This window comes from Notothenia rossii (genome assembly GCF_949606895.1).
Source record: "Notothenia rossii genome assembly, chromosome: 9".
NCBI classification, from domain to species: Eukaryota; Metazoa; Chordata; class Actinopteri; order Perciformes; family Nototheniidae; genus Notothenia; species Notothenia rossii.
The window spans coordinates 62,174,076-62,200,414 of record NC_136907.1 but is presented as its reverse complement, the minus strand read 5'-3'; the positions used below and the strand labels follow the sequence as shown (position 1 = coordinate 62,200,414).

Here is a 26,339-nt window from a genome sequence, read left to right as displayed (position 1 = left end):
TCAAATATACACAAATTAAAACATTTGTTTGCACGCTTTAGTTTTATATGTTGTAAGAGTCTCACCAGAGGCAGGTAGTCAGGAGCCTCAGTCTCAGGTTGTTTCTCAGTCTCTGCAGAGAGACAGTGGGTCTTGAGAGGAACCTGCTTTCCTGATGAAATAGAGGACCTGAGTCTGCCCAGGGGAAATCTGGATTATACAGAAAGAGGTGGGTATCTTTGAATTTATATACATTTACATACATTTAGATAAAGACATAATACAAACCCCTTACAGAAAGAGGCTATCTCCGATGAAACTTGAGAGCCAACACTTCTACAAAGGTCATTAAATAGTGTAATATAACAAGAAGTTAATGTGAAAGTCTTACCTGGTGCCAAAGAAGCTTTCCATCGACTTGCTCTCGATAGATCGCTGTGAACGAGTGCATGATGCGCCTGTTATTGCTGAGGCTGTAGCAGAGTACGCACTGCCCCCTACACCTGAGACAGCAGAGACAACATTAAACAATATTGTGTCATAAGCATAAAGTGATATTTCCTGACTGTGTAGAGACAGATAGCTTGAATTGATCCTTCAAAACAAGTCGTTGAGATATTTCTCCTTCCCTACAGACTGACCTTAACTGAAGAACTGTCTTTCTGGTCAGACGCCTCTAACCTTGAGAGTACACTTACACTATAAACGTTTTCACTGATCGTGTCGACAATACTTACTAGAGTCCCAGGATGTAAGGCTACAGGGTGAGGCAGGGGTGTCATCTCTGTCTGAGAGATACAAAGATTGATGATGACCTAAAGTGCTGACAACAGAAATGGGTGGTGTAATCATTCAGTCTCTTTACCTGTAGTTTTGCAGGTGTCCTCCATCTCTTCACTGTCTCTACTGGTGCGCCGTCTGCCTAATCCAACAGAATAGGCCCTCTGCCTGCGACTACCTGACTGGAAACTCCGCCTGTTCCCCAAATGCACCCCTAAGCAAACACACACACACACAGACACACACACACACACACACACACACACACACCGAAAGACAGGTCTCAATTTGCAACCTTGTTTGCATAAATGTACCCGTGAAATCTAAATAAAACACAATCTGAAATAATCCCATAATCATCAGGGTTATATGATTTGACAATATAAAATATCAGCAGAACAGTATTACCTGTGATTAAAATACATTTTACGATGAGTGGCCGACTCAAATATATAATACAATTGCTCAGTTTTTGTATGAGTGTGTCACACCTGTGTTTTCGACGTCCATGCTGTCTGGCAGGCATTTTTTGGGGTCAGTGGTAGTGAAGGCTGTGTACATGCAGATGATGTTACAATGCTTACTGGTCTGGATAGCCTTCATGCGGTATCGCTTAGCTGAACCTAAGGAGCAGTAAGACAGACAGTGTCTAAATAACTTGAAATCAAGTGAGATAAATGTTTACGGTAGTGAAGCCTCACCATGTCCAGAGTCGTTCTCCTTCTCTGCCATTTTCTCAAAGTCCCTGATAACTGAGCGAGCAGTCAGTTGGTGAATCATCTCCTCCCATGGTTCACCTCCTTTTTCTTCTTCCCCTCCTCCACATCCCTCAGTTACCAGTGTCTCCTGGCTCTCAGGGGTCCAGAGGTGCCCCAGGTCCACAGTGACCTCCCAGGATACAGGTCTACCGCTCAGCAGGCCGTGAATGAGCGAGCGGCACTGACCTGGTGGAGGAGCCTCAGCTGGGACAGCAGTGAAGAGGTACTCTGGGTCTGTAAAGCTGTCCCAGTCCAGAGGAGAGGCGGGGAACAGGAGGCCATCTGAGGGGTCAGAGCGAGAGAGAGAGAGAGAGAGAGATAGAAATGTTTTTGGAGACAAAATAGGAATCTTTCTTGTCTCAGTACAAATGGCTTACTGGAGTCAGTGAGGCTCCTGCGAGACAGTGTGCCCGTTGATGGGGGCTTCGTCTCCCCATCGCTTTCGTCCAGCCTGCCCCCCAGCGTTTGGTCGAAGGAGACCCTCTCCAGAGCTCTCCTCAGGCGGTGCATCTCCAGCTCGCCCTGTGGAGATGAGAAGCTTCGCGCTGCCATGGTTGAACGAGCCAGTGACTTGTGTCTCCTACGAGTCTCCTCAACGTCATCCAGACCCCCACTCTGGTTGTAGAAGAGGACAAATCGAACAGGTTGAAAAAAGCAAGTTAGACTGCCATTTTATTTTTCACTCCAACCATTTGACTTAAATTGAAAGATCCTATGGTCATCTGATTGTAATGTATTTGTGATTTTTCTTTTCAACCTAACAGTCTTTCTGTGGTGTGCATACAGTTTTTGCATCAGATACAACATGGGGGAGGGAAGTGTTGTCTTTTCAAAAACTGTTTTCAACAAGCAGCAATAACAACAGTAAAAGCAATGAAGTAAGAGATTGCAGCCCTATGTTAGAGCTTTGAATCTCGACTATTTTCTGGTTTACCTCATGGTGGATAAACTGGTATATTTATTTTTGCAGAATAGATTTCTCTGTGTTATTGTTGACATTTGTCACAATTGACTGTGCAGATATAAAAAGTGTATCATACATTCCACAACGATGTTCTCATGTAGCAGTTGCATTGGTAGTTTGTATGTAATGTAATCCTTAAACATTTACCACTAACTTGCAAGAATACAGAAAACCACTTTAGGGTGAATCAATTACAATCAACTGAACCTTTTCTGCCCCGGTATCAGTGTTTTCTACGGAGAGGTTTGGCTGCCATGGAGAGTCGGCCCAGCGAGACAGGGACGATCTCTGCTCTAGAGGGGCCATCTTTTCCAGGCCTTGGGGTAGAGAGCCTGTTTCCAACACTGAACCAGAGGAGAGAGGGTCGGGCCGAAACACAGCGCCTGTGGATTCAGAGTGGGACGAGGCGTGTATGTGGGAGTGGGACTGTGTCTGCAGACTCCTCTCACTGCTGAGGGAGCAGCGGGTGAGGACATACTGCTCCTGGATGTAAGAGCTCTCCTGGATCCTCCTCCTCACGTCACTGGACCAGTCCAGCTCCACACCTAGGGAGGACAAAGCTCAACATATACAACAATGGTATGTCCAGTGTTCACTTATATTACCTGCAAGATCCATTGATATGTCACTGACCTGGGCTGGTGCCAGGATCTGTGTTTTTGGCACAGGGGAATTCAGAGGAGATTTCTCTGGAAATTTCCCTTAGTGCCTCCTCCAAGTCGGTGCCATCTGCAGGTGTCACCATAGGCATTAACTCGGAGGCAGCGGGGGGAGAAAGCTCATCATTTGATTGTCCAAAAACTGAACACGTGGAGCCGCGATGTACACCTTTATAGCCCCGACCTTGAGACTGCAAAATAGTAAGATTAGAGATTTGTTTTTCCATGCACACACAACATGCATTTAAGAATGATGTAATGCATACCTCTGTCTTTCTTGCTTTGATATTTGTCATATCATATAGAGTGCAGTATCCAATCAGGCGGTTTCCAGGGTAGAGCGGAGGGATTTCATTGGGTGAAAGAAAAGCCTCCATGTTTTCTGGCAGATACCAGTCAATCCGTACGTCAGTCAACACAGGTTCAAACGCCTTTTTCAGAGACTTGATTAACTGTGGAGATAGATTGATCAGAATATGTTTTAATTGAAAGGATTACTATTAATTTTCACGACCAAATAGCTGGCAGTGGTGGAAGAAATAGAGATATTCTTTTCTTTAAAATGTTGTAAAAGATCTTACTATCATCACCAATATAAATTAAAAATTAAATTACAGTAAAGTAAAACTAGTTGTTCTGCAGAAATAATGTCCAGTAATATTACATTAGTAGTGGATTGATTTATTAACGTATACTAAAAGTAGTAATGTTCTGCTGTAACTTGTCAAGGTTGATCTAGTTACTTTACTCAAGGTGTACTTGAGTAAAGTAACTGTACTTTTTTTCAAGTACAACACCCACGTTTTTATTGGCAAAAGCTTGTGATATGCTTAGTGTAGGAACTAAAGCTGTAGGTATTTAATCATAATGATGGTGATAACTTGGATTTATATAGCGCCTTTCATGAAACCCAAAGAAGCTTTACAATAGGAAGGGGGGACAAAAAGGAAAACATTCAACTTGTAATTCTTATTATGTAACTCTATTTTCCCCAATAGGGGGCAGTGCTGCCGTGCTGCCGTGCTGCTGACCTTGGGCTGGAGTCTCTCCTCCTCATCGAAGAACTCTGTGGTCCCTCCTGTCAGTTTGGCAACGCCCTGCAGGAGTCTCCTGCAGGCTCGAGGACCCAGACCCAGGCCAAAGCATCTGCAGGAGAACACAGCATTATATTTGACCACATTCTTTGAGAAAATGTGTTTTATGAATTATCATCTTCCATTTGTATGTTTACAGAGTGGTATTTGATTCACTGCCTGAACTATACGCTGAATGTTTTCTCTCACTATGTTTTCCCATCTGAACACATTTACTAGCAGCCTCTTGCAATCATCAGTATCTATTTGTGAATCGCTAATGGCATACAGAGGCTTCCATGTGTCTAAGAAAAGAGAAGATGTGCCATCAAATTGACAGAACTGTTATTTATGTGCTCGGAGTGATCACAAGCCATGTGGCTAATTGAGAGTTTGAAAAGAGCAGGGGACAAAATAATTGAAAAGGCTGAGATCTTTTGTGCTGTCTCTTAAAGCAGTGAGTATGTCTGTCCACATACTGTTAGCAATATAAGAAGATGGGAAACCAGAATTACAAAAATACAAAACCTATTTTTTGGAAACATATTGTGGTTGCACCAAAATATAATTTTATTTAAATGAGATGTTTTGGGAATAAAGAAATATGGAGATGGTCTGCAAAGGGACAGCCAAAATACAGTGGAGAAAGTCAGTCAAGCAGGGGAATACTAATGAGAGATAAATGGAGTTATTGTGCATGGCTGAAGGGCCTCGTGAAACCAGAGGGGCGTGACTCTTACTGCGGAGGAGAGCACTTAACGGGATTACTGGGCGGGGCAGAGAAATACCTCTGTCTCTCTTTCACAGTGCTTTGGTCTCAGTTCCTTAAGACCGCTGTTTGCTTGTGTCTCCTCTGTTTCTCCCCTCCTCTCCTTTCTCCCCCACATGGTGTCTCTTTCCTTTATCACCTCATTCTGCCTGCACTCACTGAACTCCATTGCTCTCTACCTCCTTGTCACCCACTGTGATTTAATGTCCTATAAAATTCCAACCATAGAATAAATCTTTGTTAACTAGTCGCTTCAATTGATGTCCATTTGGTGTGTGCGTTTCCCTCATATTGGATATCAACCGGACACCTTTCTGTACCATTCTTCACACATGATTTATATGGATTAAATGTCTAATTGGCAGTTATTTTAATGTAATACCTGCAGGCGCATGTGTTTCTGCGGACCAGCTCCAGCACCTTAGCCACATTGCTGATGGATCCATCTGTGATGATGAAAACCTGGCGAGGGTGTGAGCGCTGCAAAGGCTGCTGGTACACCCAGGACAGCGCCCCCAGCAGGTTGGTGCCTCGCATGTCGGCTCTCATCCTCTGGACGTACTCGTATGCCTGCATCAAAGTGACCTGATGCAGTGAAAAAGAAAAGGATATATGCCATCAGTTCTACAGTAGAGGTGCACAATGTAGCGTGTGCAAACAGCTGTCAAGTTACATTTATTGTTTGATATCAGATTTCCTTATCACCCTGTGAGGCTGGCAAATAATTAAATCAGCACATCTCTAATTAAGAGAGAGCAAACATTACACACATTAGCACCTGGCTTGAAACCACTTCAAATCACACAGTGGACAAACATGCCTGACAGGACAGGAGATGGAAGGACATCTCGTGCATTAGTGAAAATGCATGAAAGGTCACCATATGGTCGGTAGTCCGTGCAAAGACTGTTTGTCCTCGCAGCCCCTGGTCTGGACGAAACCTGATACTCTGCTACTAAGGCAACCTAAGAAGCTGACCTATTGCCTGATAAGAGAGTAGAGAAAATAGAACAGATAGGCCTACGTGGGCAAAAACATCTGCTTTAAGGAAACATGGTCCAAGTCCTCCATTTGTATTCTTTCACTGAAAATAATTCCTGGGTTACTGAAAATCAATAAACAAGACAGATTCAGATCATTCAAGCAACTAAGTGACTCACATCATTGCAGGGCTTGCTGGAGGTGAACAGAGGCTTGATGATGGTGCCGAAGCCCACGATGTTGAGCATGGTGCCAGAGGGGAGACTCTTCAATGCCACCATCATTGCATCCTGCAGAAACAAGAAGGGACCGGGCCAGATCGATGTATGGGCATCAATCTAATGACTAAACTGGTTCCTTGATATCTTTTTATCCTGCCTGCAGCTCACCTTTACTCGGTGGATGTTGGTGCCACTCATGCTGCCACTGCGGTCAACAAGAAACAGCAGCTCTCTGGTGGCTTTGTGCAGCTCCAGAGGCTCATGCAGCAAGTCGGGACAGAAGTTGAGCATCAGGACGGGGCTGCACAGAATGTCCTTGTGGTATCGCTTCCTCATAAACTCCAGCTGCAGGCCAAGAGAAACATCAGCACGCTTTTTCAAGCAGTTTTTGGCCAGCATTGGGACACGTTTGAGATACCAAAGGTAAATGGAGAGCTCAAAGCAGCATGAGTAAGTACTAACCTTCCTCTCAGGTTCTGAATCTTTGTGAATGCAACGAATGAAATCACGGCGGGCGCAGATCTGCTGCTCGTACTGGCTGAACGAGAGCCTGCCTCTCTCCAATATGACCAATGGGCTGTGAGGTTCTGTGGAAGAGGTTTGTCATTTCAGTTACTGTAACATTCAAATATTGGGCAAAAAGTACAGAACTAGAAAGGAAACCCAATCTGGTAAGTGCTAACTCACCACTGAGGTGCAGAATGATCTCTATGTGTCTGTCATATGGATGCTCCTGGGCCAAGGTGATGTAGGTCGCAGAGGCACTTTTGGCACTTGGGTCTGCATCTGCCCTCAGAGCGTGAGTGGGGCTCTCCAGTCCTACAAATCAGTTTAGGAAGATATACAAATGAGGAAATCATAGATGTTGATGTGTTTTTTTTTTCTAATAAGTAATGATGTTTTTTGATATAAGTGTGAAGTACCAGCTAGTAGGCAGGCCCCTCTGACCAGCAGCTGGAAGTTGAGTTCATAAGGGGCCAGGTTGGCAGCAGGACTTGTGAAGATGGCGTGGGCACATTGCTGCTCAGAGTCTAGGGCCCGGTCCTGTTTTCCTGAGTTGGCACTGAAACAACTGGTTGGTCTAAAGAGGAGAGAAATGTGGAGTTTCTGGTAAAACAAAAATATAGCAGTAAGCTAGTTCATTGAATTACACAGCTTTAAATGAAACTGCCAAAGTTGCTTGCTACATAAATACCCCGTTTCTTCAGATTTCCCTCCACTTTCACCCTTGCTTGTAGTCATCTGGCCAGTGACGATCGGAGTCAGCAATGTGGGGTAAATGATGCGGATTGCTCCATTTTCTAACGTGGGGAGTTCAAGTGTGGTGCTTATGATAACAGACACTATATCCATGGGGCCAATGAGGCCTGTGCCCACGATGAAGGTGGTTCTCTCAAGGTCTTCATCCAGGATAAGATGTCCTAAAGCAGACATACAGCAGTCACTCACATCATACAATAACCAGGCTACATCTTCAATCTTTGATTTGATGTTAATCGATCGAGCAAAATGCAAGGTCCTTTCTTTATCAATCATTTTTGGACTTTCAACACATCAATTAAATATAGGTTACTTATAGCAAGACATCAACAATAACAAAAAACAAGTATTTTTCATAATCAAAATATCAAGACATTGGCTACAGACTGTTTATTCAGAAACACACCATTAAATACCTAAACACATCTTATTTACCTCTTTATTTACTGGTTAATGTAGGTCCTTTTCTTACTTGTAGGTATTCCATTAGCTTTTTCTTTAACACATTCAACAAGGAATGGATGATTTTAAATCTGGATGAGAAAACTTAAAAGACTCTTTGCTATTTTTCAAAAAGGTTTTGAATGAAAACCAACAAACAAATAAATACAAAATTGCTTTTCAATACCCTAATGTTTGTTGTAAAGTCCATATTATTATAATTTGTCATTTAATTCCAAAATAATCAAAGGCTACTAAAGGGTTACATGAATCTGTTTTTGCTATAGAGAAATTAGAGCACGTCAAGTTGATATACGTCCGTACTAAGTGAACGCCATCTCACCATTAGGCAGGCAGCCAAACCTTCGCTGTCCTTTCTATCCTCAGAAAGGCTAAAAAAGGACAGAGAAGGGACTTACTTTGGCTATATTTGTATCAATATAGAGACCACTGCAAAACGGTCCAGACTTTATTATAGAAAATGACCATTTTTATCAACATGGAAAATGTCCCCTCCCCTCTTCACCGTTGGTGCACTGCATGTCGAGGCTGGAGTTCCCGCAGCACCCCCACTCCCGGCCATTCCCACAGTGGCCTTCAAGACCAGATCCAGGGCAGCAATCCAAACAGCAGTCCTTCAGCTTCCCTCGGCTCTGGATCTGGACCCCCACCATCCGCCCCGCTATCACAGCCTCAAAGCCCACCACAACCTCCTTTTCCCCGAGAGGGTACACAAACACACCTAGATGACAGCAAATGTTTGACACTCAAAATTCTGATTTCAGACTTGGGATTCATTTAGAAAGCAATCAAACTACAAAACATGGAATACATTTAAAAGCCTACATTAGATGTTTTATGAAAGGCATTGTATAGGTATTCTTTGCTACTTTCTCATATTTCGGACTTAGTTTAATGTTTTTGTGTAGTTGCTTTGGACAAAAGTGTCTAACACGACAATGGCATAGCATTTGGAAAAGGAAATATGTGCTGTGCTATTTTATTTGGTTATCAATTTGAGCTTGATTTTAAAGCTAATTAATTTGATATACCATCTCCGCATCAGCAGACTGCCCTCAGTAAGCTCCAATAGCAGATGTGACTGACTCAAGGGTCAATTCAAATCCCTTTACTTTCTCAATTTACAGCATACAGTATGTTTTCCTCCCAGTAGTGTCCTAGTAGTCCGTCTTAATAAAGTCACTGGTGTAAAGCCCACAATCCATGCCTCATAATGTATTTTAATAAAACAAGACATGTTATGATGATAAATCTAAATGTAGTGTTTTGCCACTAAAACAGCTCTAGCTATTTTGTTGAAAGATATGGTAGTTTATAAGATAATTCCGAGTTGTCTGATTAATTTTGTTGTTATTTTTACTCAGGTCATTGAGGTCACTTCGATTTGATGGCAAATACAGTTGCCATAGATATAACTTGTGCCATGTATTATCCTACCACTCACCTTCTACAGACTCTATGTCAGCATTAGCGTAGGTAAGGTGTGCGGTCATGCCCAGGGAGCAGCCGTTGGCACAGGACTTAATGCAGGAGGCCTTGAGTAGCAATGGTTCCCATGTAGAGCAGTTTCTCAGTCCCACCATCTTTTCAGGGCTGCAACAAGCCTCTAATCTGCTGGTGGCATGAGAACTATGGTAAGTGGAACGGCCTGCACGCCGGAAGAGGAATATGTGAGTGTGCATTTAAATGATCTAATTTTCCATTCACAGAACAATCACAGTAATCATCTTTGTAAAGCACACCTGATTTTTGCTGCATAGATCAAATGTCCATTGGTTTCACATATGTTATGTACGCTGTGTATGCCTGTCAGGTATCTATTCTTGTGAACACATCAGCTCTTTGTAACCAAGGTATCTCTTCTCCTCGGGGTCTTAGCAACCAACTGTGATAGTTTTAGTGTAAGAGGCTTGGTCAATCATTAACTTTGCACGGCAGCGCTAACTACACTTAGCATTACACCTATCATATGCAATCAGTGGCCAACCTGTATGTAAATATAAGTGAATTTACTACTACTGTCTCACTCTTACTTAACTGCACTCAAAGCTTACTGTTTAGTTTTTTAACAGAAACAGTAACTTGGCAATAAACCACTAACTTATCCAGTTTCCATTTATATTACTCAATGCAATAATTATTTATGACCGTCCACTCACAGTAATAACTTTAAGTGCAGCAGGTGCAGAGACCAGTGTGCAGATTGCAGCTTAGCGAATGGTAGAATGCATAAAACTGTGTGTGTGTATCCATGTGTGTATGTGTACGCTCACATGCGTGCACATGTGTGTGTGTTTGCTGTGGTCCAGGTAATGGTTTTCTCACATCTACCTTTCTAACAAGATCAACAGCGCCCATCTGGCTACCGTGCTCTTAGCTCATAACAGGCAAATAATAAATGCCTGGTTGGTTAAAGTGGGACAAACTGATGGTGTCACAATACACACAAAAGTAAGCACAACACAGCACCCCTGTGTAGACTGCTGATACTCAAAACTGATGAATAAGCCTGACAGTCAGTTCAGCTTTATCAGTGAGGGAAGAGCAGATAATGACTTCTTTACACACTATGAGTCGGCTGTGTGTGCGGTCAGTGTGTGTGGTTTTAATTACAGTATATCGACACATAGTGCAAAATGAATGGCGTAAACAGTGCACATTCACATTCTAGCCTTTTAAAGTTATTTCAAATGCAGATGTATACAAAAACATGTTTACAACATTTAATAAAATATTTTACAACATCAAAAAATAACCTTAGCAGCTGTTAAGTAAATCCAAATCTCATAATTCTGCATGATATGAGATGCAGTGCCATGGTTTGGTTGTTTGCAGAGGCAAAGCTGGCCAAGAGTTAGCTCTGGATGCTGCAGTGCCTTCTGTCAATTAAAAGCTCTGGATCACAGACAAAAGAATCAAGCAGGAGCACTTACTGTAGTGTTCAGCGCAGTGTCTGACAATCTGCCTCAGTGTCCAGTGTCTGCATCACTCCAGCATCACATCTGCCCGCAGGTTTCCCAGTGACACAACGGTAGGAGTTTTCCTGGTAACAGATACTGCTCTCTCCTCTCCCTCTCTCTCCCTAGCTCTCCTTTTCACCACAAATCCACCAGTTGCCCTATAAGGACATTCAGAAATATGATGTTACAAATATAGTACAAAACATTATCAGAATGTTGATATCCTCTGCATGCACTGTAAGATGCAACAACTTCATTTTCGGTATCGGGCAATCAGTATAATACAAATTAAAATGTCTCTTTCAGAAGACCTGGACATTTCTCTGCTGTGATCAATCACCAACATTTCCTGTTGAGTGAAATGTCATCTGCCTGCTTACCTGCTCTGACCTGCACCACAGAGCTGATCACAAACTATGATCCTGAACCTGCTGTTCGGTCACAAGCTAACACACAACGCCGGTAAGTGAGGCAGAGTCTGCTTTTCATCCAGACAATTGGCTGTGATGGTAGCAGCACCATTATTCATGGCTAATGGCTTGGCCAGAGAGAGGAGGGAGGGAGGGAGGGGGGGGGTGTGTGTTCTGCCTCTCCCAACAGGTCAGTCAGACAGCAGCAGTAGGTAAGACCAAAGCAACAGCAGCTTTGTGTCTTTGGTTAACTAGTTGAATTGGTCCAAATCTTGAAATTGATAAATAAACATATAGAGAGCCACGTTATAGAGAGAAATGACATTAACAACTTTTTTGGGATGCTCATTTGTATTTGTTGTTGTTGCTATGATAACTGATCATTCTTAATGTAAGACAGAAGTTTAAAAAAATCCATTAAGTATCTTATGCCTTAAATCTAATTACATTTTTATTTATTTAGGATGTTGTTTTTGGTTTATTTGTATTAAAGGTGGAAATGCTGTGTAGCTTTATTGTTTGTTAACACTAAAGCGAAAAGCCTTCTTTATTTTTACTGGGGTACAGGTAAGTAGTACAAGCAGTAACAAATGAATAGCTATAATTAAAGTATTACTTTTAAGACAAGTCACCCGAAATGAGTGAATTGCTCTGTAATTACACAATCTACAACACACAAGAAAGAGCTAAGGACACAAGATGTATTCTGTGTGTGTGTGTGTGTGTGTGTGTGTGTGTGTGTGTGTGTGTGTGTGTGTGTGTGTGTGTGTGTGTGTGTGTGTGTGTGTGTGTGTGTGTGTGTGTGTGTGTGTGTGTGTGTGTGTGTGTGTGTGTGTGTGTGTGTGTGTGTGTGTGTGTGTGTGTGTGTGTGTGTGTGTGTGTGTGTGTGTGTGTGTGTGTGTGTGTGTAAACACAATGTGAACGCATAAAGAGAGAGAGTGAAAAGGACATTGGGGGTCAGAAAGAATAGTGGAATACCTCCTTTTGAAATTTCAGCAGGAAGCACTCTACTGTTTGTTTTGATGTTTAGGTTATGCCTTGAGCTACTATTGTATTCATAACACATTGTGACATCAAAATGATCAAATAACTGCTGCAATGCTAAATAAGGGCAACAAATACACGTATAATCTGATTATCACAACTACAGGTAACACTTAAAGCCTGAAATGCTTAAGGTGTGTGTGTGTGTGTGTGTGTGTGTGTGTGTGTGTGTGTGTGTGTGTGTGTGTGTGTGTGTGTGTGTGTGTGTGTGTGTGTGTGTGTGTGTGTGTGTGTGTGTGTGTGTGTGTGTGTGTGTGTGTGTGTGTGTGTGTGTGTGTGTGTGTGTGTGTGTGTGTGTGTGTGTGAGAGAGAGGGGAGAGAGGGGAGAGAGGGGGAGAGAGAGAGAGAGAGAGACATAGACAGACATAGACAGACAGAGAGAGATGCGAGTGTTTTCAATGTGTGTCCCATGCTGCCTCCACGTGGCCTGATTTTTATTTTCTCTAATTCTATCTATTTATATCGTGAGGTCCAGAGTTTTTAAATCAATCTTATTTCTCACTTTTAAAAGTGTCTCTGATAAAATGCAACATTTCGCATACCTATCGATAAGTAGGCTATAGTTATGTTGTAACAATGTGGGTTCATTGCCGTTAAATTGGCAACTGACGAACTCGATTCATCAGACTTTAATAGTTATTTTAAATTCTCTATTACCTCTACAGGATAAAAGGAGTTAACTTACAACAACTGGTGAGTATTTAAACACATTCTAAAGCACATTTGGAAGGCTACTCAACATTTTAATGTTATGTAGTTTCGGAACAATTTGCAATCTGCTAATTAAATAACAAGAATATCTAGTGTTGATGACTGGGGTGAGACCATTTTAAATTGGCTAAAGTTAGCTGGCTTGCTAGCATGGTTAGTTACTTGTTTGTTACCACGCTTGCCGCGGTGAAGTTATTTGTATGCTGAATATTCAACAGACATTCACTCCGGATCCAGCGGCGTCTTCTCCCTCAGTTTCACAGACGGTCAGTCAGAGGACGGTAAATTCCCATCCGGTCTGCCCTAACTCACACAGGGTCCTAATCAAGGGACCATCAATATATTAGCGTGGGACTGGCACACAACCAATGTTATTTGCAATACTTTGAGGTTAAATATCAGTGAAAATGGTGCCTAAAAACTATAGTAAACGTGTGATATACTTTACACCTTTTTAATAACTGATGTGTCATGATTTGATTGAACAACAAGTTTTGCAGAAAACATGCACAATCACAGTTCATGCGAGCCAGTTAATCCAAATCAATGCAGATTTGTATTACAACATTGGACACACCTCCTTTTATTTTATTTGAGTGATTTCTTTTTTACGCCTATATTGTTATGATAACTCACTGTCCCATGTAGAGCTTGCTTCTTAATGTAACATGATACTGCAGTTTCAGCAACTCTGTCAGACAGGGCTGAGAGAAGTTTCAATATTGTGACACTAGATGTCAGCCTTTTCAAGTCAGCTGTTCCATGTCAGCAGTGGACTGCAATCACTTATAATAGATGTTTCTGTTTATCCTTTTCAGCTGTCTGGTGCTCCAAAAATGTTCATATTCTGTTTATGTTACCTCTGATCAGAACTGTGTTATGTTATTTGCAAAAATACCTTTCATTGTCAAAATACCTTTCATTGTCTTTAGCACCCACTACAAATATGAATGATATCTATTAAATGTACTGAAATGTATTTCCTCCTTTGCTTGTATAAACCCTGACTGACAAATTCTCCATTCCCAGGTTGTCCCGTACTTAATACTTTTAATGGACAATATTGATTGGAGCTAGTCAGTGTGAGCAGGTTGTTGTATGCTCATGGAAGATGAGAAGGTAAAAACAACAACTTGACATACGGTACTGTGTAGAATCGACAGGATTGTTGTTTGTTTTTTTCAACTTGGTTAAATTGTTTGCACTTACTATTACAGAAGACATAATAGTAAATTGACTAAAAGATTATTAAATCGACTGAGAAATAATCTGAATATATTCTGATAATTGTTGAAGTAATTTTTCATAGTAGCTTTATATCATATTCATCTGAATATTACATTACATGTCATTTGTTAGACACTTTTATTCAAAGCAACTTACATCGAATATGTTTGGGTTTTTAACTGAAAATCATTATATGGCATCCCCATTGGACTTTGATCAACTTGGATGTACACTGTTTTTTTAACATTTGATTTAACCAGCACATTATTCTATAAAGAAAACATTGGTCGTTGCTGTATATATTTGTGTTTTGCAGCCCTGCTATAAAGTGCAGCTGTATGCAACAAACATATGGTTTGCTCATTCTGTTTTTTTTTCCTGTTCATTGTGGTTTTAGGTGCAAAGAGTTCAGCGCAAAGTCTGCAGCATCACATTGAGATGGACATGTTGGCCTGTTCCCCTTCACCTGCAGGTAAAGTATATCCACATCTACCAATCAAAGTGTGGAAATAGCAAAATATGGCAGGTTTTAAGCCCTCAAATGTCAAAGAAACAGCCCCCCAGTATCACTGACAATCAAAGCTTTATTGGGGGAAGGGGGTCGACCCCATGTTATGGCTGGGCGGAGGAGACAGAGGATCCCTAGTTTTATTCATAAATGATTGTTGATAAGCAAAACCAAATTTGAATTAAATTAAATTATAAAACCCCTTTATTTCTAAATGCAACCATTAATTACATTTCATGTATTGACTTTTATCAAATACACATTTGTCATTGTGTGATAAAACAAAGGTCGTGTTTAGTTTAATTATTAATAGAAAAAGAATCTGAGCAGTGTTTACATACAAACTTAATCAACCACATCATTTTCACTCCATTTAGACGAATATATGATGATGGAACAGTTGGTGGTTGATGTGCATTTAATGGCAGTTAATGTGCTTGTTGAGGTCATAATAGATCTAATTAACAACATGTCTAACAATGACCCAAAAACAGGCCTGTGCAGACGAGCTGCTTCTGCTTGACTATTGTCAGGGCTTCAAGTGTCTGTCTGTGCTGAAATGTTGGGAACCTTTTCTCCGCTGCGTACCCCACTGACCTAGATTTCAATTGTTTTCTGCCTGAGACAATAGGAGAAATGGTTTCATAACTGAACACAATACCTGGGTGTTATTCAACATGATTGTTGTTAAGGTTCTCATTGTGGTGTGATTTCATGCTGAGCATTGTGTGTTTTCTTTATGTAACCTGCTCAAGCAGCCAGTCAGGGACGAGCATGAGCATCCTGCAGTAAATCACTTCTGGACGGCTCAGCAGATGATTGTGCATTCACATTCATTTCTGCAGCCGAGCTGGTCCAGTGTCAAACGCAAACACACTTCTCAGATGATTTTACAAATCTTCCTGCTTACAATCTTATTTTTCAAAGCAATTTGACAAAAAAACAGTAATAACTTAATGTGTATTTGTGTGTCTTACAAACAATGAAGACAACTCCTAACTACTAATAAAGCAGCAAAAACAAAATTGCCTAAAGTACAAGCTACTCATTAATCGTCACTGCCTGTTTTAAATTCCTCCCACCTACCAAAAAGGTTGCCAAATTAATCTAGAGTTAAGTTTAAATGTTTGTACTGAGACATTTAAAACAATTTTGTTTACCGATGTTAAGCAATGGAATTTATTTTCTTGTGCAAACCCTAAAAATGTTTCAAACCTGTCAAACCATAACTGTTTGTTACAGGTGGATCGCAGGACAATTTAGGTCAAATGAGAGCAACACAATGTCTTCCTTACTGCTTGTTCATGTTACTTTTCAGTATTTGTAAATAGAACCCTTCAAAGAAAAGGTAAAATTGAATAAAAAAGATGGAAGACCAGAAATATAGTTGTAATGTGAGAATATCCACCATTTTATAAAGGTGATCATAATTTAAAGACACAAGAGCACAGCAGATGAGCTCACTTTATATGATATATGTATGTATATATGTAACTGCCTTGTGTTTATCACCTTTAATATTGTCAGCGCAATACTAAAAGCAGCTTCAACCTCATTTGTTCTGAGTAGAGGCATTACCATTGACACTCTCATGAGTACATGATGTATCTGATTGCTTTATTAAGGATAAGTGCCTTGGAAAACTTAACCAATGGAAAACCCAACCAATCAGGAGAAAAAAACGCAAACACTGTCATCAATAACAAAAGAACAGTATCTGTACAGTTTGCCGCCTAAATATACTGACAGAGATCTAATCAAATAAGAGATGACTTGATCGCATCACGTTTACATCATTCAAAGTATTTTATCGTTGGATAAGTTACAACATCACCGTTGGTGGGGATAAGGGCAGGCAGGCGGAGGAGGAGAAAGGAGGACAGAATGCTCCACGCTTGGTGGATAGATGAAGGAAGAGTGAGCAGAAGGCAAATTAATCAAAGGACATCAAAGGCAAACAGATTGAGGGGGCAAAGAAATGAAAGAGTGCCGCCCGTTTGTCCCATGCCGTTCCCGCTCCGCTCCGCCTGATCCTGCTCTCAGATCTCAGGGCCATTGTGCCGCACGGGTGCATGGAGGGGGCTGGGTCACAATGCACACAACAAAACACACACACACACACACACACACACACACACACACACACACACACACACACACACACACACACACACACACACACACACACACTCGCACACACACACACACACACACACACACACACACACACACACACACACACACACACACACACACACACACACACACACTAACTAACTAACGTCTGAAAGCACGGCTTCAAAAGGAAGACATGTCATCTTCTGACTCCTCATCATATTTCTTCTTGCTCTTGTTTTTGTTTTTGTTTCTTCCTCATCTGTTTCACCATCAAAGCATTTGTGTTGGCAGCACAAACTTTGAGTGAAACACCAACACTCAGTCACACACTCTCTAACACGTACTGTATGCTGTCGGTGTGGCAGCAGTGCACGGCTCTCTTTGATAATGCCCTGCTAGATTCGGCCGCCTCTCTTTTTGTCGTTCAGCCAGTTAGTTGGCTCCAAGTTGTGCTTCTGGATTGGGAGACTGGTCGGCACAGACTTCTTTCTGTGTGCATGTAGACTGTGATCATGCCACTGTGATGCCTGTGAATGTAGAGAACATTTTGTTTGTATCAGTGTTATATTTGGATCACTCCCTGCAGAGATTTCAACCATCCAAAAGTCTGGAAGTGTACTGTAACCCTTATATGCTGTGAACTGCAGTACAATCTAATAATTAGAAAATGACGCCTTGCTTCTGTGATGTGGAAGAGTGAAATGTTTTCTTATTATATTGGATATACTTTGATATACAGAGTTATATTGACAAAGTTTGTCTGACAAAACAAACTTGCATATCTGACAGACTACGTACTGGCACATCCTGCATCCTCTGAAACCAGTGTTAGAATGAAAAAATCCTAAAATATTCTTTAATGCAGAATGGCCCCTATATGATAAGGAATCCTGGCTTATGGTTCGGCATTGGTAATTCATTAACAATAATAATTGAATTGTTGTTAAAAAAGTTGTTTTTTTGCCATAATTCTTAAGTTATTATAGATGAAGATGTTTTTCATATAATGTTATTGTTTGAGCTTTAAAAAGATGACAAGCTACAGTTACATAGTCTTTTTCAGATGGAAAGATTTACAAACATATCATCATGTCATGAGTTCTAACATTTTGTCTGAAAATCAGTACGTCAGTTTTACTCGAATATAGAAGTTGCAGTGACAAGACACAATCCAAAACGTTGACACTGAATGGCTCTAAATTGAAAGTGTATACCTTAAAAATACATAATATTCATATGTAATCTTTTCTTTATGTAACAAAAGCAGAGTTCAGCAGAGAAAGACAAAAGTGATGTGAACTGACAATATTTTAATGGGGGGGATAAAGGACTGTAAGTGATCAATGGAGGCGGCGGCCAAGTGATGCCCGGTGGACGGCTTTGATGTGGGCATCCTCAGAGGGACGCCGGGGACAAAGCCCTCTTTGAGCGGCACACAGAATGGCAGACACTTCCCTCACCCTCTCTCCCGCTCTCTCACACTCTGTCACTCAACCTCCCTCTTTCCCCTGTGACTCTTCACTTCAGACGCTCACAGACTTCTCTCTCTCTTGATCTACATTCCTCCACTCCAGTGTCACATCAGCCCATATCTTTATCTGCATATGTTTCTCCCTCTTCCTCTCACATTAATTAATTCAAACAACACCCCCTTTCCTGCCGCCCAGCCAATCACTCTGCCTTCCCTTTCTCTCCCCCCTCCCTATCTGCATCTCTCTCTCTCTCTCTCCCTCCCTCTGTCTCTTTTCATAGAACCAAACCTCTTTGTAATGTCCAGCCTTGGCAAGTTGCACCCGATTTGCTGTCACAGTCTTAATGAATTCATCTGTTTGTGTATTGGCCATGGGAGCATCTCTCCCTCCTCCCTCCCTCTCCCTCTCCCTCTCTTTCCTGTCCGGTCCCCCCTCCCACTTACTGGTGTTCCCCTGGGGGACTCTATATATACCAGGGACCACTCCAGGCACCTATTGTTCCTCTAAGTAAACGTACAGACAGATGCCCTTCACCACAGTGTGGGAGAGAGTCCAAAGAGTCAGGAGGAGGGAGACAGAGAAGGATTTCAAAGAGAAACCTCACAATAAGGACCTGGACACCCTGCAGGCTCGCCTCACCTCCACCAGCTCTGCGTCCTCTCCTGCCTGTCTGCTTGTTGTCGCTGTGGAGTGGAGGTCTGATGCTCTGACACCATGCTGCTGCTCATATCTCTGCTGCTGATGGGACTCCACTGTTTGCTGGGAGCCCCGGCAGGTCGAGAGGTCTACAGGATGCCTCAGAGCGCTCTCAAAGGTAAGGTGTTTCTCATGTTGCAGTATATTTTAAAGGTAGTGACAACATGACCTGTAAGGGATTATAGTATAGATATCTGGCATTTAAGCAGTTTCACACCTCCTGAGGGCTGCAAATAACTAATGAACAATTGCTATGTAGGATATATGCCATAGACAGATCCATTTGTATTAATGCATAAGGTTGAGAGCCCCGCAAATTAAACACTAGTGATGCTTCTAAAGCTTTGTATCTCTCTGGCAGTAAAGCAGGCAAAACTTGGTGATGCTAACAATATCTATAACATAGCTTAATTAATATTACAGCTGACATACAGGATGTACAAAGAGGCACAACATATATCAATGAATGTTATGTTTTGCTATAGGCCTTCTCTGTTATTTAAATTGAATTATTGCTGACATTATTTAACAATCTTTCACGGTTTAGTGTTTTTCTGAGGAGCAGCAGGTGGCTAACCCTAGTAACCCTGAAGAAGTATTGCAACACATTTGAGTAGACTCTGTATTTATGCACATAAAAACTGTCTTCAAGCTGCAAGGATCAGAAATATCATCAGCTGTATTTGTATGTCTTTATACATTTATAATTGTATCTCATTTGGCACTTTTTCAGTCAGGCTTTATGCATGAATACTTTAATCCTGCAGTAAAGCACATTGGTGGGGGACCCCTGGCCTTCCCTGGTTGAAGTGCTGAGTACAGCAGAGCCTTCATACAAACGGCTGGTGATGGCACTGTGTGTTTAGAGTGTTTAGAACAAGGGACTCAGGGTCCCAGCCGCCCCTAGGGTCTGCCCCTGCTCGCCGGCCTCTGCCAGCTCAGCCCTGGCCTTCTAATTAAGTCTTCAATCAGCATTGTTGTTGTTAGTAGCCTATCCTGTGATGTGGTGCGGCACAGAGGGGGGCTGCAGGGTCGGCGGCCCGATTGATGTTGAGTCTGCTGAATCCAGCGCGCTGAGCGTGAGCTAGCTTCCCTAACACGCTGCCAATGAGCTGAAAGAGCAGCATGAGAGAAAGGGGGGTCCTCGCACACATACCAGAAAGCGCCACCAGTTAATACTGATGCTCACATAACGGACGTGGACTCATAATATTCCCACAGAAAACGCTGGTCTGCAGTTAACGATTAAGTTGTCCTTCCTATTTTGTCAGAATTCAGTCAATGAACATGCATTTATCAACAAAAAAGTATGAAAGTAGTATCAGTCCATTATGCAATGAGCCTGTTGATCTCGTTCTTTTTGAAACAATTATTTTTCATAAAACGTATTTAAATATGTTTTGATAAACAGTCATTAAACTGATGTCCAGAACTGGTTTAATTGAGGCATTACCGCAAATGTTTCTTTGCCATTTTACTGTAACTACTTGTCACTTGGCCAACATATAAGCTGATAACATAATATATATATTGGCATATCAGCCTGACCAACACATGAGTCTGGCTCCTGTCTTCTTCTCTGTCTTGCCGTACTTCGCTTCCTTCCCGCCAGCTTGTCTCACTTGTTGTTCTTTCTTTTCTGTGTCTCCCTTTCCTCTCCTGCAGCACTCTCTGATCGAGGCACTGTGGTTCTCGAGGCGGCCATGACTAGTGCCCTGTCCACTCTGGACCGTGCATCATCTGAGAGAAGTCGGGCGGAAGCAGGCTGCCGAGGCTGTGTTCCCTGTTTGTTTCAGGACTGTGGACAGCTGTCTGGCTCCTGTTGTAAGTCAAATAGGACTCTTTCTTCCACTTATAATCAGTGAGCATCTTGAGCCATGTTGAACCAATGAATGCTTTCTTAGTAAACTCTCCTTCTCGCCCCAACAGCGTCTCCTGCCAATGCCCTTTCAGAGCCCAGCTGTGATGTCATCAGTAAGGCGCAGAAGCTTCAAGATGAAGCTGAGCGGAGTTGGGCTCTTAGTCAGGCCTGTGCATACTACCAGCATCGCTGCCCAGCTGGTGAACTGGACAAAGAGAGCTGCATCAGGATCATGGGGGAGAGCTGCAGCGCTCGGGTGCTCCAGTGCAGCCTGCTGAACACCATGCAGAACCTGGAGCCTGCCACACAGACGCATGCACAGGGTGAGGGGATACATCAGTCATGTCTTCATACAGATGATCTTTGTCTGTGAAAAGTGTGAGGCTTATTTGCAAAGTGATTCAATGTTTCTTTATAAAAAGCAGATTTTTCTTACAAATATTACTAACAGCGGCGAAGAAAACAATTACAATAAAATGGCTTAAAAAAGATCCCCCCACCGATGCTTAATGGCTGACAATTCTAAGAAATATGTATACAATGAATTTTTTTTAGAGGGAAACTTAAAAAAAAAGATGGACGCCATTGGTGGAGGAAATATAATAATAATAATAATAATAATAATAATAATAATAATAATAATAATAATAATAATAATAATAATAATAATGGAAGTATTACAAAGGCTGGATAAAAAAGGAACTGGACTGTGTGACACCCCAAAATAATATAATATGGCTTCTTTAAAATGAAGCCATATTATTTTGAAATGTCCTGGTATATGGATATTTTTCCTAAGTGTATTGGACTGTATTATTGTAATATGTAGGATGACCTTACAGTGTCTATAACCCATCTTTTATTTTATTTTATTTTTGCTATACCTGTGTTATTTAGGTTGTCAGTGTTACTATTGATTTGACTTCTACACATTTGTTTTTCATATTCTCATGTTGATGTTTTGGGGGATTTGAGACCCTATACATGTTGTGACCCCTTGTTAAAGAAATTGTTCATCTAAATTGAAATACTATTGGATGTAAAGGGGAATGTGAGAAATAACTAATAAAGAATAAGTTAAACAAATAAATACAAAAATATAACTGATGTTTCTTCAGTTTGTGACCCTCTGTGTCTCTGTCCCAGCAGCAGTGTGTGGTCAGAGGTCGTCCACGGTGCAGAACATCACACAGCCTCGCTCCCGGATCGTGGGAGGCTCGCCGGCTCCTCCAGGCAGCTGGCCCTGGCTGGTCAACCTCCAGCTAGATGGTGGCCTGATGTGTGGGGGGGTGCTGGTGGACAGCTCCTGGGTGGTCACTGCAGCGCACTGTTTTGCTGGGTGAGTGTGCATCACTGTTTCTCTGCAACTATAATAAGATCTTTGATTGGAGTTTATCATAATGTTTATCTCTCACTCATTCCCACGTTCTCTTATTGTTTTGACCTCTGTAGCAGCCGGAGTGAGAGCTACTGGACTGCAGTGGTGGGGGAGTTTGACATCACAAAGACGGACCCTGATGAGCAGGTTCTCAAAGTGAACCGCATCATCCCTCATCCTAAGGTAACTATCCGAGGTGAAGATGCATTAGAGGCATAATAGAGTATTACCTCTCCCATTACACCTCCCTGGTTCAACAACCAGATCAGTCATTCTTTCATTTCTTCAATCAATCAATCTTTCTTCACCTCCCACAGTTCAATCCAAAGACATTTAACAACGACATAGCCCTAGTGGAGCTGGCATCCCCAGTCGTCCTGTCTGGTCGTGTGACCCCGGTGTGTCTCCCCTCCGGCATGGAGCCCCCTACTGGCAGTCCGTGTCTGGTGGCAGGCTGGGGCTCCCTCTTTGAGGGTGAGTAAGGCCATCATTTACCTGGAAGTTCATGATATTTATAGCTTAGTTTTTTGTTTAAAAGATGTTTTGGTTTCTTAAAAGTGCTGTTGTATATTGAAACCTATCAATAGTTAACATATAACATTTCTGTGTGTTTCTCTACAGATGGTCCATCTGCTGACGTGGTGATGGAGGCCAAGGTGCCTCTGCTGCCTCAGAGCACCTGTAAGAGTGCCCTTGGCAAAGAACTGGTCACAAATACCATGCTGTGTGCTGGCTATCTCTCCGGAGGAATAGACTCATGTCAGGTGGGCAGAACAACATTTCTTATCTGATCTCTCAGGTTATAGTTGGGGGTTCCCTTTAACTACTGACACACCTTTAAAACAGTGCATAGGTATTGATACCCTTTAGTTTGTTGATATGTTTCAGCAACACCCATCATTTTCTATAACGTTTTGGGGTTTTCTGTCATCTTTAGGGTGATTCTGGAGGCCCCTTGATCTACCAGGACCGAATCTCAGGTCGGTTCCAGCTCTTCGGCATTACCTCCTGGGGAGACGGCTGTGGGGAGAAGGGCAAGCCTGGAGTCTACACTCGGGTGTCTGCCTTCTCTGACTGGATTCAGGCTGAGATACACAGTGAGTTTCATGCAACTATAAAACACCACAGAAGCTAAAACAGCTGATATCTAAATATTAAAATATGTAATTAATCTACAATACTACAATCTATGTTTGTATTATTTTAGAGTCCTTTGGAAGCAGGGAGCCGACCTGCCAGGAGCTTCTGAAGACAACAGAAATGACGGAGGAGGAACAGCGGTCGGAGTTCAGCTCCATCTGTCGTTTCTACACCCTGACCTGCCCCCCCGGTCAGTCATCCAGCGCCTGCAGCCGGATGGCAGAGGACAAGTGCCTCACCCGCTTTAAGAAATGTCGTAAGTGCTCTAATTTAAAATCTCAGCTTGATGGATGAAGAATAAACAATAGGCAGACCACTTATTATTTATGTTGCTCAGATTTTGAGTTTTCTTATCTGTTCTCTCTCTGTCATCCAGAGTTGCGTTCGTTCATACAAACCCTGCTAGACTTGCTCCAGAGGGCAGAGGACTACATCCGGGACAAAGTGGACTTGACCTTCTTCACCCAGACTCTTCCTCAGCTGGTGGAGCACATCTACAGCACCGCCTTCATTCACACCAGAGAACGAAGGGACCTGGCCCTGAGCCCCCGTCTCACACAGATTAAAGGTACTTCATTTTTAGATTGTCTTATTCCATTTTATCTGAGAATAAAATCTATAAATAACTTACATGAAGCCATGCATATACAACTGTACAAATGTCTCTTTAGGTGCATTGATATAATAAGACATTGGGTTTTGAAGTCAGGTTTCTAACATGGTTTTTATTACTTGCAGAACAGCTAGGTGGAGCTATGGTGCCTACACAGCAGGGTCCCTCTCCAGTTCCTCCATCCTTATTCAGAGAGGTGGGACCCTCAGTGGACGACTGGGAGAAATATCTGAGAAATATTGCTGAGGATCTGGACAAACAACAAAATGACAAATCAACAGACACCTCCACGCCAAAAAGACAAGAGCACAACCTTTTCTTACAGGTATATTACAGGCAACATTTCTGTCTGTTTGTTAAAAATATATAAAACCTGGTAGTTCTGCGTAATTGTCGTTAAAGATACAGCTATATTATTAGTGTTATACTTTTGGAGAATTTCTTTTTTTTTTTTTCAATTTTTTTTTGACACTCAAAGCTTCATTCGGGAACCTCAATAAAAGTGTTCAATGTCAAAGAAAATCTATAAACATTTCATACATTTTTCAAATATTCAGTTATCCTTATATACAATCTTTTATAGAATCATCTGAATCAGTAAAGAGGTTCATTTTATGTTTATTGATTCAGTAAAGATCTTTGAAATATCAATATATTTTTTGATGATTCAACTGGGAGGAATTAATTAGATAAAATCAACGCTGACAGTTGCTTTCAACGGCAATTGGGGGAATGTAGGATGCTGTTGATTTAGACATGGAAATTAATTATATTTTTGGGATTAATGAAGCTTCACCTAATATCTATCTCTATTTTTACTCGTCCTCTCCAGACAGAGGATTCCTCGGTACATCAGCTGGAGGCAGAATTTCAATCTTTTATCTCAGCCGTGCGCTCAAAATTGGAATCCAGAGCTGCTCCTCCCATCCTGTCCATGGACACAGTCTACCTCCAGGAGGAGTCTCCCAACAGTCCCCATTCAACGTCTTCTTCCACGGGAGCATCCTCCTCTTCCTCATCCTCACAGGATCCCCAGAAACCTTGGTCTCTTTTAACAGCCCTGATGAGTGAGATTCAGAAAGTAAGGACACAAGATGAAGGAGTGACAGAAGATGAGTCACAAAGTGTAACATTGCCAGATAAAGACTCTTCTTCTGATGTAAACTGGAGCGTCACGTCGGAGGATTTTACTTTTGTTGAGAATGGAGACGGAACAGAAATGAAATCTTCAGCGTTACCGCTTCCTGTGCAGTCAACGTCTGTGGTCACTGAGGGGGCTCCTCGCTCAGAGACCACCGCCGACCCTAGACAAGCTGTGCAAGCAGTAAAGACTCAAAGTCTGCACAGAATATACCGGAGCCTCCTTCGGAAGAGGCAGACACCTGGGGCCAGTGGGAAAAGTATGTACCACACTTTGTTCTGACTTCCATTAAATACCTTCACAAAACAATGTGTGTAATATTTGTTCTAGGAAAGTTGTTGTTTTTCTCAAATCAAATGTTTTTGTTTGTTCCTGCAGTTTGCCCTGGAGTCAGAGAGACCTCACAGCAGGTCAGCCAGGTCAGAGACTCCTACAGCTGGGTCTTGAGCATCCCGAGCAAAAACCTCCGCATGAGCTTCCAAGAGGTGAACTATAATTTAAGATTGAGAAGTTGACTGAAGTGAATAAGCAATTGATAAAGAGAATTGTGTCTAATGTACGCCTTTTTTTTTCTCTCTCTCTTTTTTGTTCAGGTGTTAGTTGATCTGAGCTCCAAGAATGATCGAGGACTTTACCAGGCGCGGGTCAGAGCAGTAGTGGGCGGACGACCTTTGACCTTTTACAGTCTTGTGGGCCTAGAGAACGAGTCCTTTTACCGCAGTGTGCCAAGGATAATCTCTGTAGCACTGGACGCACTCAAAGTGTGAGATGACAATGAAAGAACAAAGACTCTCACAGAGACCTGTTTGCACCAGAAAAGCCTCGTCATGGGACAGAGACGCACATAAACGCACACTCACTCAAACTTTCTTCTGTCTTTTGTGAAAAGCATTGATTTGTTTTCCTTCTCTCAGAGCCTGGCTCTAAATGAAAACACAACCTTGAATGTATCAATCCCACTGTCGCCCACCCATCATGCCACAGGATTTTTTTATGTGGTCGGAGACGCAGCGTTGTTTAACTTATAAATCCGTACAAAGTGATAAGTTATTCATATTGTCTTTTGCAAAGGTTGAGCCTCTTGTGAAGCACACAGACTGTAAATAGTATTTGTATTCTTACCTGATTCTTACTATATTTATTTGTACAAAGAA

At 41.9% G+C, this 26,339-nt stretch overlaps 2 protein-coding genes across 7 annotated transcripts in view; one reads left to right on the top strand and one right to left on the bottom strand.

Moving 5' to 3' along the window:
• The window catches only part of vwa5b2 (von Willebrand factor A domain containing 5B2), a 14,769-nt gene extending 1,435 nt beyond the window's left edge, over positions 1-13,334 (bottom strand). Inside the window, exons 1-21 of one of the 3 annotated variants that reach the window (XM_079648314.1) lie at positions 13,252-13,334; positions 10,840-11,024; positions 9,351-9,517; positions 8,412-8,627; positions 7,380-7,605; positions 7,108-7,265; positions 6,872-7,003; positions 6,647-6,771; positions 6,353-6,529; positions 6,143-6,253; positions 5,365-5,567; positions 4,172-4,286; positions 3,115-3,592; positions 2,689-3,026; positions 1,895-2,132; positions 1,461-1,799; positions 1,251-1,382; positions 845-973; positions 717-767; positions 371-482; positions 66-189 (exon numbers count right to left, since the gene is read on the bottom strand). In XM_079648314.1, the coding sequence (XP_079504440.1) occupies positions 66-189; positions 371-482; positions 717-767; positions 845-973; positions 1,251-1,382; positions 1,461-1,799; positions 1,895-2,132; positions 2,689-3,026; positions 3,115-3,592; positions 4,172-4,286; positions 5,365-5,567; positions 6,143-6,253; positions 6,353-6,529; positions 6,647-6,771; positions 6,872-7,003; positions 7,108-7,265; positions 7,380-7,605; positions 8,412-8,627; positions 9,351-9,489 (3,543 nt within the window). In that variant the 5' untranslated portion in view covers positions 9,490-9,517; positions 10,840-11,024; positions 13,252-13,334. Of the gene's footprint in view, positions 1-65; positions 190-370; positions 483-716; positions 768-844; positions 974-1,250; positions 1,383-1,460; positions 1,800-1,894; positions 2,133-2,688; positions 3,027-3,114; positions 3,593-4,171; positions 4,287-5,364; positions 5,568-6,142; positions 6,254-6,352; positions 6,530-6,646; positions 6,772-6,871; positions 7,004-7,107; positions 7,266-7,379; positions 7,606-8,411; positions 8,628-9,350; positions 9,518-10,839; positions 11,274-13,251 lie in introns of those variants that run through there. The other 2 variants (XM_079648315.1, XM_079648313.1) reach the window with 2 other exon arrangements.
• On the top strand, positions 11,288-26,339 carry prss56 (serine protease 56). Of its 4 annotated transcripts, XM_079648317.1 has the most exons (17): positions 13,268-13,312; positions 14,061-14,150; positions 14,656-14,730; positions 18,637-19,170; positions 20,718-20,876; positions 20,982-21,236; positions 22,063-22,252; positions 22,366-22,474; positions 22,609-22,765; positions 22,913-23,055; positions 23,229-23,388; positions 23,499-23,687; positions 23,808-23,999; positions 24,170-24,369; positions 24,877-25,444; positions 25,564-25,670; positions 25,779-26,339. In XM_079648317.1, exons 4-17 carry the CDS (start codon positions 19,071-19,073, stop codon positions 25,950-25,952), a joined length of 2,703 nt encoding a protein of 900 aa, XP_079504443.1. In that variant the 5' UTR covers positions 13,268-13,312; positions 14,061-14,150; positions 14,656-14,730; positions 18,637-19,070; the 3' UTR covers positions 25,953-26,339. The 4 variants fall into 4 exon arrangements, with proteins under 4 accessions (XP_079504445.1, XP_079504443.1, XP_079504444.1 ...); XM_079648319.1 differs by lacking the exons at positions 13,268-13,312; positions 14,061-14,150 and adding an exon at positions 11,288-11,328 and having other exon boundaries at positions 18,833-19,170; XM_079648318.1 differs by lacking the exon at positions 13,268-13,312 and having other exon boundaries at positions 14,103-14,174.

Bases quoted from the DNA above. Each gene is read 5' to 3' on its own strand.
- prss56 (XM_079648319.1), top strand. From the start codon at position 19,071: ATGCTGCTGCTCATATCTCTGCTGCTGATGGGACTCCACTGTTTGCTG. The intron at 21,237-22,062 runs GTGAGGGGATAC...CTGTCCCAGCAG, and splicing joins CACACAGACGCATGCACAGG to CAGTGTGTGGTCAGAGGTCG. The intron at 22,766-22,912 runs GTGAGTAAGGCC...GTTTCTCTACAG, and splicing joins CTGGGGCTCCCTCTTTGAGG to ATGGTCCATCTGCTGACGTG.